Below are 17033 nucleotides of genomic sequence, written 5' to 3'. Positions count from 1 at the left end.
CTTGACTTTGACTTTCTGGGTGAAAAATAGTGGAGGAAATTGTATTTAAAGATACTTTTTAAGGATTAACAGATGTGGGTTTGATGGGCTAAATGCCCCCCTTGTGCACGGTTACAGATGTCTCCCGTGTATTTCAGGTATATCTTGATTAAAGTAGAAATTGGTGGAAGTTCACAGCAGGATGTTTTAACAATTAAAGATGTAAGAGAAAGTTTACTCTTCTAAATAAAAAAGAACGTGCATCTATCTAGCACCTTCCCACCTCTCACAATCAATAGATTACATTCAGAAGAAGTCACTATTGTTACATTGCTTGTCGGAGGAGTTAAAATGGCAAACAGCAGGTCCCCAGCAAATGGACAAATATTCCATTACTGGTTAGAGGAATATTGCCCAAGGTATTGGGTGAATTCCCAGCTCTTCTCTACATACCACCATAGCATCATTTACAATTTTTAAAAAGACAATGCAGTTCTGTGCCGTGAAGAGTCAGTCTTCACAATGTGCTCAGATCCATTGAGGGTAACAAACTTCATCAGGACAGTAATCATAACTAAACTTGCGTTTATATTTCTCCTTATCAATTTAAAACATCACAAACCAGATAACAGGATGAATTTTAATTCTATTCCTGTTCTTTTTGAGTTCCCTCTCTTTATTCCTCTGGGATATCCATTATTCTTGGGATCCTTGTTTCTATGTGATCCATGTTGGTGTATTGCTGAGATGTCTGTATATAGTTATATGTATTTTGGTGTGAATCCTGCCCGTACTCCCATTATATCTTTATCCATATTTCTGTGTGATTTTCATACTCCTGTGACATCGCTACCTGTATCTGTGGCCTTTCCCGTATCTCTGTGTGAAACCTGTATTCCTGTGGGAACACGGTACCTCTGTGAGAAACCTGTTAATATAATTGTTAATATAAACAATCTATTTGTATTTCTTTGAAATCTGTCTCTTCCTGTTATTTCTTTGTCTGAGTTTCTATGTGATTTTCATTTGTATTCCTGTGATACCTCTGTCTGTATTCAGATGGGATCCCTGCCAGTATTCCTGTTGTTGTATTCCTCCCAGATCTATTGCTGTATTTATTTGAGATCACTGTCTAATGTGTTGTCTGCCTGATCTGGTTCTGTATTTTATGTATCTCAGTGTGATGCCTGTCTGTCTGAGGTGTGATCCTTGTCAGATTCCTGTCCCTATATGTTGTGAGATCCCTGCATGTATTTAATGTGTGATCCTGTTTGCATTTACTGACTGATCCTGTCTGTCTCCTTGCATAATCCTGTCTGTATCTCTGTGTGATCTGTCTGAATTTCGCGTGATCCTGTCCGCTTGCAATCTGTGATCCTGCTGCATGCAATCTGTGATCCTGCCTGCATTTAAGGTGTGATCGGCCCCTGTTTTGTGTCGATTCAAGGTGCCCGTGTCCCTGTGTGATCTGTCTGCGTTTTGTATGATCCCTGTCTGCATGCAATGTGTGCTCCCTGTCTGTATCCCGGTGTGACCCCAGTCCGTTGGGTTTGCCGAGCGAGCGCCTCCCCTTGCCTCCGCAGTCCGGCTCCGGCTCCGGCTCCAGGACGGGTTGCATTGGATGCTCTGACTCAGGCTGAGGCTCTTGTTTACCAGCGAGCTCGGAGCCTGAGTCAGAGACACGGCGGGCGGACCAGCAGCCACCGAGAGAGAGAGAGGGAGAGGGAGAGAGAGACACACACACACACAGGCAGAGAAGCCGCGGAGCCCGCTCAACCTCCGCTGTCGGAGACCGAGGACGAGCCCAGGGACCGCGAGCCCAGGGACCGCAACCCCAGCGCAGGGTCGCCGCGGAGAGCACCTTTCCCGGGGAGCGAAGGGTCCTTTGTAGCACCCCCCCTCTCTATCCTGGAAAAATCCCAACGCGCCACGCTTTGCCTTTTGCTTCCCTCCCCCCTCTGTCTCTCCTTCCCAGGCTCCAAACAAACAACAGGGGTAAAAAAAATTCAGCTTTTAATTAAGAAAAATTGGGAAAGGAGGGAAGAAAATGTTTCTTTAAATTGTCTCAGAGAGAGAGGGCAGGATTTCAGATCTGCAGTTTGTGCAGGAATTGTTTCTGTTGCTTGGAAAAAATATATTTCTCTTTTTTTTCTTGTTTTTTTAAAGGAATGGAGACTGAGGATGGGGAGTTCCAGAACAGCTTGTGTTTGCTAAATTTCACAATGAGACACAGACAAGGTTGAGGAAAAAAAAGCCAAGGAAAAACAAAGGAGATACTGTAGCAGGAAAAAAAGGGAAGAAAACAGTTTAAATTTGCAAGAGTTACTTTTTTCCCTCCTCCATCCCATTTTCTTAAAATTAAAGTACCCCCCCACCCTACCCTGGTTAAAATTAGGGGTTCATTAAATCCAAAGTTTTTCCTGATTTTTTTTGTTGTTGGGGGTTTTGTTTGACGATTTGTTTTCGTTCGGTGGCGGAGACGGTCGGTATGCTTTGGTGGGGTCCACAAATGGGAACGAAGTCTGGAACAAAGAGGGGCTCCGTGACCTTGTGTTGGGGTTTGCTCGCTCTCTGCTCCTCGCTCACTCTGGGACATACTCATACCGAAAGTAAGTATAATATTTGTTAAAGACTTTCTATTTTCATGTGCATTGTAGAGAAGCACATTCACGAGATTAAATCATACACTTATTGTAGTTTTCAAGCTTTCTAATAATTAATTTTCTATAGTAAAGTGATTTATAAAAATACTTCAAACTTTTTGTAAAGTCTGCCTTTCATATAACTTTGGATTACTTTAAACGAATAATTAATCCATTGGTGTTTTAAAGCTGATGATTACATGCAAATTGTTCAAATGTGTATCCTTGTAATGTTTTTAATTTCAGTACAATAGTTTTGTGCCTTCAAATATTGCTTTGCATGTGAAAGTTACAAGTTTGGCAGTATGTGCAAGGTTGTCAACGAAATGTGGCAAAAAGTTTTCCCTGGTATCTCCTAATTTCTTTCAGAAACAACCGTGTCTCGTACTTTCAACAGTTGTTTCAGAGTTCAGTAAGAAATGCTGCTTGAATTTTTTTTTGTTACCAATAATACCAGAATCCCAGTAACAATCGCACATTTTTTTTTAAAGTTTATCGTTGGGGTCTCTGAGTGTTGGTATGTATGTAGTCCACCTGTCTTCCTTATTCACTGTTGAGGGGGCAGAGGCAATGAGAAACAGAGGACATTTGGAAAAATAAGTAATAAAGTCATCGTAAACTGAGATTTTCATTGTCTGCACTTAGCATAGCATGGTTAGGGTCCCGCTTTGTGGGGAAAGTTAGAAGTCTCAACCACAGGCCATCACACCTACCTGATCTCCCTCCTTCATCTTGCCCTGTTTATGTTTGTATAACTTTTTCCATTGAGTCTCCTTGTGTTCTTTCTGTTTTATCTCCTTCTGCTAATTTCCTTTATCTGTTTCTTTAATTCTGTTATCTTTTCAGTTGTTGTCTGTCCTTTCTGCTGTCTTTTTGTATTTACTTGTGTTTGACCTGTTCCCCTTTATCAGTTTTTTGTTGTCTTTGTTCATCAGTATTTTTGCTGTTTCCTTTCAGCATTTCCCCTTTTTCCTTTATCTGCACTCTCTCACTCAGTTGTTTTCTCTATCGTTCTCTTGTCTGAACCTTGTCTTTTGTTTTCCTGTTGTGTTTGTTACTTCTGTCTCCTCTTCTGTTCCATTTTCCTTGCTATCAATGTTTTTATCTTTAAGTGTTTTGTGTTTTTTTTTGACTTCATATTGGGTACCTGTTTCATAATACTTCTTAATCAAAAATTATCTTTTGTTTATTTCTGGTATGTTACTGTTTGGTTGTTGGGTTTTGCTGTGTTTTAAATCTAGTCCTGTCAGTTATCTTAAGTTCCATTGTGCAGTCTTTATCGTATTTTGATTCCATATTCTGTACTAATTTCTTTTTCAATTTTGTTCCATTCTGTTTCTATTGAAAGTTTCCATCCTTTGTCTCCAAATTCAAGAAACTTCTAAAGTTCAGACCTATTCCCAATACTTTATTTCTGATTCTTGAATCTGTTCTGCTTTAATTTTGTTTTGTTTAGCCAGTTCTTTTTTCTTATGATTCTTCTGTGATTGTATATTATTTCTGAAACTTTGTTTTATTTTTATTTGATTCCTCATCAATCATCCTGAGTTGTATCCTAAAAATCATCACGTTTGGGTGTTCTGTTATTTTGCACAGCCAGTGATAACACCTTTACTTTTACTATGTTAACTTTAACTATCATTGTTCTGTGCCCCTTCCAGTTTTAACATTTTCACGATCATTTTGCCATTCATCTATTACACCTTATTCTTCATTCCTATCCTCTCGGCCTATCCACCACAGTCTTCATCTCACACTCTGTCTCTGTCATCCCTGTCCTGTCATTGTCACCCTCCATTTGTCCCGTCTCTCTCCTTCTGCTCTCTATGCCTCTCCCTCCCTCTGCCTTCCCCACTCCCCCTCTATCTGTATCTTTCTTTCACTACCCCTTTATCTTTCCTTTCCCCACTCCTTCCCTCCCTCCAGCGCTCCCTCCCTCCCTCCCTCCCTCCAGCGCTCCCTCCCTCGCTCCCTCCAGCGTTCCCTCCCTCCCTCGCTCCAGCGCTCCCTCCCTCGCTCCAGCGCTCCCTCCCTCGCTCCAGCGCTCCCTCCCTCCCCCGCTCCGTCCAGCCCTCCCTCCCCCGCTCCGTCCAGCCCTCCCTCCCTCCCTCCCTCCCCCGCTCCGTCCAGCCCTCCCTCCCTCCCTCCCCCGCTCCGTCCAGCCCTCCCTCCCCCGCTCCGTCCAGCCCTCCCTCCCTCCCTCCCTCCCCCGCTCCGTCCAGCCCTCCCTCCCTCCCTCCCTCCCCCGCTCCGTCCAGCCCTCCCTCCCTCCCTCCCTCCCTCCCCCGCTCCGTCCAGCCCTCCCTCCCTCCCTCCCTCCCTCCCCCGCTCCGTCCAGCCCTCCCTCCCTCCCTCCCTCCCTCCCCCGCTCCGTCCAGCCCTCCCTCCCTCCCTCCCTCCCTCCCCCGCTCCCTCCAGCCCTCCCTCCCTCCCTCCCTCCCTCCCCCGCTCCGTCCATCCCTCCCTCCCTCCCTCCCTCCCTCCCCCGCTCCGTCCAGCCCTCCCTCCCTCCCTCCCTCCCCCGCTCCGTCCAGCCCTCCCTCCCTCCCTCCCTCCCTCCCCCGCTCCGTCCAGCCCTCCCTCCCTCCCTCCCTCCCCCGCTCCGTCCAGCCCTCCCTCCCTCCCTCCCTCCCTCCCCCGCTCCGTCCAGCCCTCCCTCCCTCCCTCCCTCCCTCCCCCGCTCCGTCCAGCCCTCCCTCCCTCCCTCCCCCGCTCCGTCCAGCCCTCCCTCCCTCCCTCCCTCCCTCCCCCGCTCCGTCCAGCCCTCCCTCCCTCCCTCCCTCCCTCCCCCGCTCCGTCCAGCCCTCCCTCCCTCCCTCCCTCCCTCCCCCGCTCCGTCCAGCCCTCCCTCCCTCCCTCCCTCCCTCCCCCGCTCCGTCCAGCCCTCCCTCCCTCCCTCCCTCCCTCCCCCGCTCCGTCCAGCCCTCCCTCCCTCCCTCCCTCCCCCGCTCCGTCCAGCCCTCCCTCCCTCCCTCCCTCCCTCCCCCGCTCCGTCCAGCCCTCCCTCCCTCCCTCCCTCCCTCGCTCCGTCCAGCGCGCCCTACCTCGCTCCGTCCAGCGCGCCCTCCCTCCCTCCCGCCAGCGCGCACTCCCTCCCTCCCTCCCTCCCGCCCGCCAGCGCGCACTCCCTCCCTCCCTCCCTCCCGCCAGCGCGCCCTCCCTCCCTCCCTCCCGCCAGCCCTCCTGCGCCCTCTCCCGCCAGCGCGCCCACCCCTCCCCCTCCCTCCATCTCCCCCCCCCCCCTCCAGTGCCCGCTCCCTCCCAGTGCTCTCTCGCTCCCTCCCCACCTTCTGTCTCTCCCTTTGTCTCTCCTTTTTAAGGCAGGGGTTGCGCCCCTTTTCCCCAGTTCTGTCCCTCACTTCTGTGTTGTGACTGAGGTCGCTACCTGTGGGTAGGTTGGTGTGAAATGTTGATGGAACAGTGTTTGTACACAGAGGCTAGTGTCAGTGAATTGATTTCCGTAGTGAGTGGTTGGTTTCCTGCTAACTGCTTTAATTTGTTTACTGTTTGAAGGAAATGCCTCAGAGGATGGCCATAAATAATAGAGCCATTTCCATTTAACTGGGATGCCTCGGTGTGTTTGATGGCACAACATTGGCTTAGCAACAACCTTGCAGTGTTGGTTGGAGGAACCACTGGGGTGCTCTTCAGGGCAAGTGAGCTCATGACCCTGGAATACACTCAAGTAGGAGTAGGCCACACTGCCCCTCACATATACCCTGCTGTTCAATATGATTATGGCTGATCTACCCAGGCCTCATCTCCTCTTCTGTGCTTGTTCCCCACAGCCTTCAATATCCTGATCATTCAAAAATTTATCTCCCTCTTCTTTGAATGTACCTGTGATTCACCTTCCAAAACCCTCTGGGATAGAGAATTAGAGCAATTGACACCCACGCACCCACAGGTAGAAGTTCCTACATGCCTTTTTAAATGATAGTTTTGCTTGTCTATATGACAGTGAATATTCTCTCGTCATGTCCTTTTCAACATTACTCCATTGGGCTTGTTTAACCCAGCTGCAGCTGCTGGATCAATAATCACCTCCAGTCATTTCCAGTGGGCCAGGCAGCATCTTTGGGTGGGGGGGGGTGCGGGGGGGAAATGAACAGTTGATGTTTTGGGTTGAGGCCATGCATCTGGACTCAGTGCATTTCCCTCCATGGATGTTGCTGAACCTGCTGAATTCCTCCAGCATTCTGCTTGTTGCTTCACATTCCGTCACCTGCAGTCCCTTGTGTTTCCAGTAATTTCAACTTTGTTTGCTGCACCTTTGTCTGGTGTTAGGAAGGGTGGGTCTGTCGTGAGCTGGTCTGTATCACGGGAGGGGGGTGGCTTTGTTCACTCGAACATTCTGCAAACCCTGTCTGACCCCAGCTTGCTTCCTGCCCCTCTGCGCTCACTCCATAGTGAGTGGCAACTGGTCGAACCTCCTGTCATCCCCGCTCTCCTGTCTACTGTCATGAGCTACCGTGATGGATGGAGCAAGTACTTTTGGGGTACAAGATTTTGGGGTAGAGGGTGATTTTGGATGGCTGGTGGTAAGTGACAAGTAGTGTTTGAATAGTTGATGTCCTGAAATTAATGAAGCTTGTCTGTATTAATTGAGCCATTTTGGAATTGACTGCACTGAGTCAGGAGTTTGCGTGGTCTGTATTGGTTCTGATCCTGTGACAGCCCATAAAACAAAAAGCAGGTGAGGGAGGTGGTGTTGTGTGAACACGAGGCTGTCACTTGTTTTTGAGCCAGTTGCACAGGGAATAGAATGTACAGACAGAGTCCAAATTGAACAAAAATTTGCTTCCAGGAGACTGTTGTTATGACCTGAGGCTATTCCACAGCCACTGAAGTGCTTCCGAAGCAGCTGTTGGGGAAATGCAGGGAGATAACATGTACACAGCAAGCTCCCACGCACACACACATGTGGAAATAACCAACTAATTTGTTGGTGATTGTGAATTTTATCAGGAGATATATATTGGCCCTGACACCAGGAAGAGCTTTCATATTGTTCTGGGATTTGCTTATGCTTGTTTAACATCTCATTGGAGAGGCAGTGCCTCCAACCACTTCTGTCCTGCATCGCCCAGTTGCTGCCCTGCTCCTTCAGCCTGGATTTGCTACTTCAGTCTCCTGAACCAAAACCTTCTGGCCCAGCACTGCTCCCTGATTCATGGTTGATGGGGTCCCTCAGTCCACTCACGTAATCACTGGTTGGTTTGAATTCTCTCCATGGATTTGGGAAAAGGTGACTCCAGCTCTGCTTCGGTCTTCCTTTAAATAGAGCAAAGCATTTATTGTGTGCAGGCAGATGATGGATGGTACCTGGATACAGGACTGTAGGGTGAGGGAGCACATGCCCTTTCCCTAAACCTCTCATTCCAACGAGGTCCAGAGAGTTGGTGGTGATTGGCTGGTCTGGTTTTTTTTGTGGAAGGGGCTGATTTTTGGTACCATTGCCTCATTGTGGTCTAAATGTTAGATTTCTAGCAATACATTAATGTGCATGCAAATTAACAGGTACATTGGTGGACTTTGCCTGAGTATTTTGATCTCCAGAGCTGCCTGAGGTAAAGCCCAAACTCGCCCCTTCTGATTCAGGGTGTGAATGCCACCTGTGAGCGAGTGATTGCTCCGTCTGGTTGGTAGCCAGCTGCTTTGAGACTGTATTCTACATCCCACTTATGGGACTGGGCTTTGAAGCATCACCTCCCAGGTCAAGCTCGCGGCTGTATTTCTTGCATGAAAAGAAAGTTAGTGAGTTTGCTGTTTTCCTGAGATTTAGAAACAGGGCTGCAACACAACAATTAGCCCCTCTGCGGCTTTGGAGTTCATTTATGGCAACTAATCCTCGCGGCCCTGAATGCAATGCCTGGGTCACAATGAGGTGCGCGAGGCAGCAGCATAATGCAATGAGTTTTATGTGATCTAACCACTCCTGTTGGCAAATCCCAGCATTACCTGCCTTGTTGAGAGCAACTCCCACTGGCATTACTGCCAAACTATGGCAAGTAGAGTGTTTGTCACACCTGTAGTGTATCTGGAATGCAAAAGAAAAGATGTCAGGTTCTCCCAGCTGCTCTCAGCTTGCCAAGGAACGGCAAGAGAGCACCAATATTTACTGTTTCTGAGCAGTTTACTTTTGAGATTCTGCCCAAATTCTTTTACTTACTCTCTCTGATCTGTTCTTGTTTGTTTGTGCGGCATGTACTGCAGCCTTGCTGTATCCCACTACTTGTACTTGGAAAAACACTCCGAATCCCATAGTTATACAGCACAGAAACAGCTTCAACCACTGAGTATGCACCAGCCATCAAGCTCCAATTTCCTTCAAACCAATCTCATTTTATTCTTCCTGCATTCCCATCGACTCTTGGCCCCCCCCCCCGCCCACCACCACCACCTACTAGGGGCAGTTTACAGCAGCCAATTAACCTACTAAATTACACGGGAGGAAACCAGAGCCCCTGGAAGAAACCCACAGACACAGGGAGAACATTCAAACTCCACACAGACAGCATCTCTACTACCTGTCCCTAGATACCCACAACCTGGGCGGAGAAGGCTTTGAAGACCCTTGTGGACCCTCTGCTGGGCACACTGTGTAATCCAGCAGATCAGGAACGTTTAAAACTGAAGCACCGATTATTCAGCAGATTGTCATTGTTCCAGGAATGTAGAATCAGTGTTGATTGAAATCACTCTGAATGTTGGCTGGTTTAACAGTTGCGACGACTTTTTTTAAATACTGGATGCATGAACTTAACTGAGGATAACTAGTTTACAATGTCAGGCCAGTTAGAAAGATTCAGGATAGACATCTTGCTATAAACAAGCAAAAAAACAAGCTGCTGGAGGAATTCAGCGGGTCAGGCAGCCTCTGTGGAGGCAAAGGGATAGTTGAAGTTTGGGTCGAGACCCTGCATGATTCTTGATTAAGGGTCTCAGCCTGAATCGTCAACCATCCCTTTCCCTTCACGGTTTGTGTCTGACCCACAGAGTTCCTCCAGCAACTTGTTTTTTTTACACTGGATCCCAGCATCTGCAGTCTCTTGCTATAAACAAGCCATAACTAAGACAAGGCACAGCTCCTCACCCATCCAACAGGGGGACAAAGGCAGTGATGTCCAGGGTTGCCTTTAAGCTCGCACAGTGCAGCAATACTTTAACTTGTTGTTCTTGCTCTGACTCACTTGCAGTACCAGTGATGGACAATGCAGCTCACTCGGGCACAGCTCGGGATGCTCTCTCTCCACTGGCAGTCTGTGGAACAGCGTGGTCTGGGCGTACACAGGGGCTGGGTGGTTTCTCACAGTTAAAGTTGCGACACCGTTGAGAATTTCACAGACTTGCCACTAAATACTGAGAGACTGTCCAGTGACATTTAGCTGAGTGTGGGTGAGTTGCTCAAATGTCTCATCAACAAAAGTACACAGCAGAGATACCAAATGATACACATGTTGGTGATCGCAGGGCAGATTGCTGGGATCTCTCCCTGCCCACCCTCTCCATCTCTTCCACCCTCATTACTTTCAGCCCCCTCCCCACCTCCTGCCTTTGTCGTTCCACTCCCCCCCACGGCCTTATTTCTTCCTTCCCCCCCCCCATGACTTTACTTGCCCATCTCCCCTCACTCCACCCCTGACCCCTTCCCACCCCTCCTCCCTTGCTTGCCCACTTTGTTGCCTTGTTTCCTTATTGCCCCTACACCCCCCTCTGTTTAACCCTTTACTAGCAGAGCTTCACTCTCTGCATGACCCGAGTTGCCTACAGTGTGTGAGAGTGGGTGTCTGAGTCTGCTTGACATCCTACCCTGCACCATCGTTGTTCCCTCTGGACTTCCTCCTGCTGGACACTTTTATAAAACCCATCTTTCTGAAAACAAGGTCCAAACAGATGTTGAATATGGGGGAAGAGAAAGGAAGTGGTACTTCTGAGGGATTGCTCCTGAATTCAGGCCTACCTGCAGTGATTTTTCTCGGTGAGGTTGGGAATGTTGGTTTGCCAGCTGACGCATCTCCAGCCTTTGCAGCTCTTCATATTGGAGGAACAGTGTTTATGTTTCATATGTTGCTTCGTTACAGGGTGTTGGGTTGCATTTATTGTCCCTGGCATTAGTGTCGTAGAGGTGGTGAGAGAGGCTCTGCAGCTGACTTGAGGTGTCCTGGACTCTGGCTTGGAGTTTTCCCAAGGCCTGGTGGATTTGTCCTGACTACGCTCTGCGGGCGTGAGCCCCTTTGCCAATTGTTGGGGAAGTTGGGGGTTCCTCTTGAACTTCAGTCCACATGGTGGGAGTGCCGCTGAGGAGGGAATTCCAGGGTTTTAGCTCTGCCACGTGATATATTTTCAGATCAAGGTGGTGCGTGACCAGGAGAGGGTTCTGTGCACCAGCTGCTCTTGGCTTCCCTGTCTGTTAGGACCTTGGTGAGGTGTGTTTGACAAGGCTTTAGTGACCTGCTTACAAAAACAGAAATGTGGGAAGAACTCAACCAGTCAAGCAGCATCTGTGGAAAGAGAAATAGGTCAGTGTTTTGGGTCAGTGACCCTTCCTCAGAACTGGGGGAAGAGTCAGAGTCATACAGCCTTTAGCCCAACTTGTCCATGCTGACCACGGTGCCCACCAAGCGAGTCCCACTTGCCCATGAGTGGAGGGTTTACACTTTTCAAAGCAGAGCTGGAGAGGAGTGAGATGCAAGACAAAAGACTGTCATAGAGTTATACAGCACGGAAACAGGCCCTTCGGCCCAACTCGTCCATGCTGACTAAGTGTCTACTTGAGCTAGTTCCATTTCCCTGTATTTGGCCCATATCTCTTTCCTATCCACGTACCTGCCTAAATGTTTTTTAAACATTGTAATTGCATTTGCCTCTATTACTTCCTCTGGCAGCTCGTTTCATATACCCACCACCCTCTGTGTGGAAAAACTTGCCCCTCAGGTCCCCTTTAAATCTTCCCCCTTTGGGGAAAGACTGCGACCATTCACCCTATCTATGCCCCTCATGATTTTATAAACCTCTGTAAGGTCACCCCTCAGCCTCCTGTGCTCCAGGGAAAAAGTGTCCCAGCCTATCCAGTCCCCTCTCATACCTCAAGCCTTCCTGTCCCGGTAACATCCTTGTGAATCTTTTCTGCACCCTTTCCAGCTTAATGACATCCTTCCCATACCTAAGCAACCAGAACTGTGCACAGTATTCCAAGTGCGGTCTCACCAATGTCTTGTACAGCTATTACATGATGTCCCAACTTAATACCCTGACCAATGAAGGCAAGTGTACCAAAAGCCTTCACCACTCTTGTCTCCCTGTGTCTCCACATTCAGGGAACTATGTACCTGTACCCCCTAAATCCCTCCATTCTAGGGCTTTGTAAGTCCTACCCTGGTTTAACTTGCCAAGGTGCAACACCTCGCACTTATCTGAGTTGAATTCCATTTGCCATTCTCTGGCCCACTCCCTAAGTTGATCCAGATCCCATCACTGTCCATCACACCACCAATTTTGGTGTTGTCTGCAAATTTACTAACTGTGTTAACAATGTTGTGGTCCAAATTGTTGATATGGAGATTGGTTAGGATGGGTCAAGCGATAAGGAGCATGTACTGACTGTTTTGGAGGTATTTTATAGAAATGAGATGAGAAAGGGACACCAACATGATAATGGGCAACGAAGAGAGATCAGTGTACCTGAACTTGGTGATTTGCTTAGTTACAACTTTCAGCCTGTTGGGTCCACACCAGCTCACATCTGTCCATCCCCACCCTCTTGTTTCCCTGCACCCCTATGATTTATTCTCTCTCACATTCCCATCAACTCCCCATTGATTTTTTTGACCTACATATTAGAGGGAATTTACTGTGGCCAATTAACCCACGGGCACATCTTTGGGATGTGGAAGGAAACCGGAGAACTGGAAACCCACAGGATCGTGAAAACTCCACACAGACAGCACCCGAGGTCAGGATCGAACCTGGGTGCCAGGAGGTGTGAAGCAGTAGCACTAATTGCTGCCATCCTTGCTGCTGTAGTTCATTTTGTCAACAGTTTACTCTGTAGTCACGGTGTGCCAGAAGGGGAGTTAGAATTTGGGTCAGGAGTGCAGCTTTATTCAGTTGATGTTAAAATTCTATTAGCCGTCACCATGGTAGAGCAGGCATTGGGTGAGGGGAGTGGGTGTGTGGTGAATATTTTGCCTACTCACACAACACAGCAACAACATGAGCTGTGCACTATTGAGTCTCGAAGCATTGTCCAACTGAGCAGATTATCTCAGTTTTGTGAGACATGGATCAATATGGATTTCAGCAAGGCGTTTTATAAGGTACCCCATGTGAGCCTTATGGAGAAGGTGAGGAGACATGGGATCCAAGGGGACATGGCAGTGTGGATCCAGAACTGGCTGGCCCACAGAAGGCAAAGAGTGGTCATTGAGGGGTCGTATTCTGAGTGGAGGTCGGTGACCAGTGGTGTACCTCAGGGATCTGTACTGGGACCCTTACTATTTGTGATTTTTATAAATGACCTGGATGAGGAAGTGGAGGGGTGGGTTAGTAAATTTGCGGATGACACGAAGGTTGGGGGTGTTGTGGATAGTTTGGAGGGCTGTCAGAGGTTACAGAGGGATATAGATAGGATGCAGAGTTGGGCTGAGAAGTGGCAGATGCAGTTCAACCCAGATTTAAGTGTGAAGTGGTTCATTTTGGTAGGTCAGATATGTTGGCGGAATATAGTCTTAATGGTAGGACTCTTGGCAGCGTGGAGGATCAGAGGGATCTTGGGGTCCGAGTCCATAGGACGCTCAAAGTGGCGGCGCAGGTTGACTCTGTGGTTAAGAAGGCATATGGTGTATTGTCCTTCATCGATCGGGGAATTGAATTTAGGAGCCATGAGGTATTGTTGCAGCTATATAGGTCCCTGGTCAGACCCCACTTGGAGTACTGTGCTCAGTTCTGGTCGCCTCACTACAGGAAAGATGTGGAAGCCATAGAGAGGGTGCAGAGGAGATTTACAAGGATGCTGCCTGGGATGCAGAGCATGCCTTATGAAAGCAGGTTGAGGGAACTCTGCCTTTTCTCCTTGGAGAGATGGAGGATGAGGGGGGACCTGATAGAGGTGTATAAGATAATGAGAGGTATTGATAGGGTAGATAGTCAGAGGCTTTTCCCCAGGGCTGAATTGATGGCCACAAGAGGACATAGGTTTAAGGTGCTGGGGAGTGGATATAGAGGAGATGTCAGGGGTAAGTTTTTTACTCAGAGAGTGGTGAGTGCATGGAATGGGCTGCCGGAAATTGTGGTGGAGACTGATACGTTAGGGTCTTTCAAGATACTGTTAGATCGGTATATAGAGCTGAGTAAAATAGAGGGCTGTGGGTAAGCCTAGTAATTTCTAGGGTAGGGACATGTTTAGCACAGCTTTGCGGGCCAAAGGGCCTGAATTGTGCTGTAATTGTTCTATGTTCTATCATAGAATTGGACAGCACAGAAATAAGCCCTTTCGGCCCATCTTGTCCATGCTGATCGTGATGCCCATTTAGGCTAATCCCATTTGCCCGCATTAAGCTCGTAGCCCTCTATGCCTTTCCTATCCAAGTACCTATCCAAACACCTTTTAAAATTTGCAATTGTATCTGTCTCCACCACTACCTCTGGCAGCTTGTTCCAGCTACTCACCATGCTCTGCGTGGAAAAACTTAGCAAACTTAGTCCTCAGATTCCCTTTAAGTTTCTCCCCTCCCACCTTAATCTTGTGCCCCCTAATTCTGGACTCTCCTAACCTGGGAAAAAGATCCTGACCATTTTTCCTATTATACCCCTCATAATTTTATACATCTATAAGGTCACCCCTCTGCCTCCGATGTTCCAGTGAGAATAAACCCAGCTTATCCAATCTCTCCTTATAACTGCAAGCGTCCATTCCAGATAACATCCTGGTGAATCTCTTCAGCACACTTGCTATTACTACCACATCATTATCTGTTGAAAGATTTTGTTTTTGATTAGGTGCATATGTGTCCTTATTTCAGCTGCACCATCTGACTCATGAGCTCCCAGGCCAGGAACAATGGGTCCAGAATCTTCACTAGTTTCCCTGATTTCAACCCTTCATCGAGACGGTCCACGTGCAATGGACCAGGATTGATCTGATTTCTATCTTCCTCGCCCATAATGCTGAGTCTGTCCGTCTGAAGCGAGTTCTTCGCGGGAAAGATGGGAGTTAAAGATTCCAAGGTTGATAGCAGTCCTTCTCACCCCCTTTCTCATCCCCAGGCAAGGACAAATTGGGTTGTCAGGTTACCTGTTGGTGAGGTTCAGGTATGCACGGTGGATGCTTGGGTTGAAGATCTGTCAACAACTTCAGTGACCTAGCCTTTGAGCATTGATTTTAAATTGGTTTATTATTGTCACATGTACTGAGGTACAGTGAAAAACTTTGTTTTGCATGCCATCCACACAGGTCATTTCATCAGTTCGTCGAGGTAGTAGAAGAGAAAACAATAACAAAGAGCAGAATGAAGTGTTACAGTTAGAGAGTGCAATGCAGGTAGACAATAAGGTGCAAGGCCATAACGAGGTAGATTGTGAGGTCAAGATTCCATCTTATAGTCTTATAACGGCGGGTTAGAAGCTGTCCTTGAGTCTGGTGGTACGTGCTTTCAGGTTTTTGTATCTTCTGTCTGCTTGGGGGGGTGGGGTGTAGAAGAGAGAATGTCTGGGGTGGGTGGGGCCTTCGATTATGCTGGCTGCTTTACTGAGGCAGTAAGAAGTGTAGACCATGGAGGGGAAGCTGATTTCTGTGATGTGCTCTGTGTCCACAACTCTCTGCAGTTTCTTGCAGTCATGGGCAGACCAGTTGTTGTACCAAGCTGTGATGCATCCAGATAGGATGCTTTCTATGGTATATCTATAAATATTGGTGAGGGTTGATGGGGACATACCAAATCTCTTTAGCCTTCTGAGGAAGTAGAGGCACTGGTGCACTTTCTTGGCCATAGCATCTGCCTGGTTGGACCAGGCCAGGCTATTGGTGATGTTCACTCCTAGGAAGTTGAAGGTCTCGACTCTCTCGACCTCAGCACCATTGACGTAAACAGGAGTGTGTGCACTGCCCCCCTTCCTGAAGTCAATGACCAACTCTTTTGTTTTGCTGACATTGAGGGGAAGGTTGTGGTCATGACACCATTCCACTAGGCTCTCTATCTGCTTCCTGTACTCCTTCCATTGATCTGTTTTGGAGGGGATCTCTCCCTGAAATGCTGATGAAGTCAAAGGGCAATTCTGACAAGTCGCAGCTGCTCCAAAGAACACCATTGATCACAGAGTGCTTTAACTTGGAACAACAGAGACAAGGTCCCATTAATCTGACATAGTTACTTCTGGTTTATTATGCTCGGTTCAATGTGGAGACCACAGTCAGCTGTGTAGATGAGAGACTTGCCAAAAGGTCCAAACCTAATTTCACAAAAAATCCCTCTATTTGACAATAAGATAGGAAAAAAGTGTTGGTTAGTGCTGTTTTTCAGCTACTGTGTGCTAGTTTGTTCCTTAGAATAGAGAACAAAGAACAGTATAGCACAGGAACAGGCCCTTTGGCCCACAATGTCTGTGCCGAATACTGTGCCAAATTAGACTAATCCCTTCTGCCTATACATGATTCATGTCCTTCTATTTCCTGCACTTTCATGTGTCTATCTAAAAGCCTCTTAAACACCACTGTCATATCTGCTTCCACCACCACACCCCTGGCAGCCTGTTCCAGGCACCTAACACTCTCTGTGTATAAAACAAAACCTGTCCCGTACATCTCCCTTAAATTTTCCCCCTCTTTCCTTAAATGCATGTCCTCTAGTATTTGACATTTCTACACTGGGGAAAAAGATTCTGACTGTCTACCCTGTCCATGCTTCTCATAATATTCTAAACTTTTCTCAGGTCTCCCCTCAACTTCTGATACTCAAGAGAAAACAACCCAAGTTTGTCCAACCTCTCCTTTAATAGTCAAACCCCTCTAATCCAGGCAGCATCCTAGTGAACCTCTTCTGCACCCTCTCCAAAGTCTCCACATTCTTCCTATAATGGGGCGACCAGAATTGAATACAATACTCCAGATGCAGCCTAATTCTGTAAACTCTTTCTGTAGTGGCCTTGTAGGTGTTTGCCGTGTAGGGTATTGGACACAAGTGAAGGGCTTCTGATTGCCCAAGGCGGTGGTCTCTCACAGTTTGAGTGTGTGGATCAACAATGTAACAAGTGCACCCAGTGGTGGAGAGATACACCTCTGCTGCTTTACGCTTCCATTGTCTCCCTTGGCTTTCACTTGTGGCAGTGGGAAATTCCCAGGGGCCTCCCATTCTGTGTCCACCAACACTGCAGCTTCTGAATCATGGTAACAAGTGAAGTGTGGGTAGTTCTGCT

At 47.8% G+C, this 17033-nt stretch overlaps 1 protein-coding gene across 2 annotated transcripts in view; it reads left to right on the top strand.

Annotated features, from left to right (window-relative positions):
• The first annotated feature begins 1326 nt into the window (after positions 1-1326).
• Positions 1327-17033, top strand: part of igf1ra (insulin-like growth factor 1a receptor) — a 220964-nt gene continuing 205257 nt past the window's right edge. Inside the window, exons 1-2 of one of the 2 annotated variants that reach the window (XM_052042748.1) lie at positions 1327-1393; positions 2146-2588. In XM_052042748.1, the coding sequence (XP_051898708.1) occupies positions 2468-2588 (121 nt within the window). In that variant the 5' untranslated portion in view covers positions 1327-1393; positions 2146-2467. Of the gene's footprint in view, positions 1394-1647; positions 2589-17033 lie in introns of those variants that run through there. The other variant, XM_052042746.1, reaches the window with a different exon arrangement.

This window comes from Pristis pectinata, chromosome 32, assembly GCF_009764475.1.
Source record: "Pristis pectinata isolate sPriPec2 chromosome 32, sPriPec2.1.pri, whole genome shotgun sequence".
Taxonomy (NCBI): Eukaryota; Metazoa; Chordata; class Chondrichthyes; order Rhinopristiformes; family Pristidae; genus Pristis; species Pristis pectinata.
Note: the sequence above shows the minus strand (reverse complement) of the source record. Positions and strands in the feature narration are given on the sequence as shown.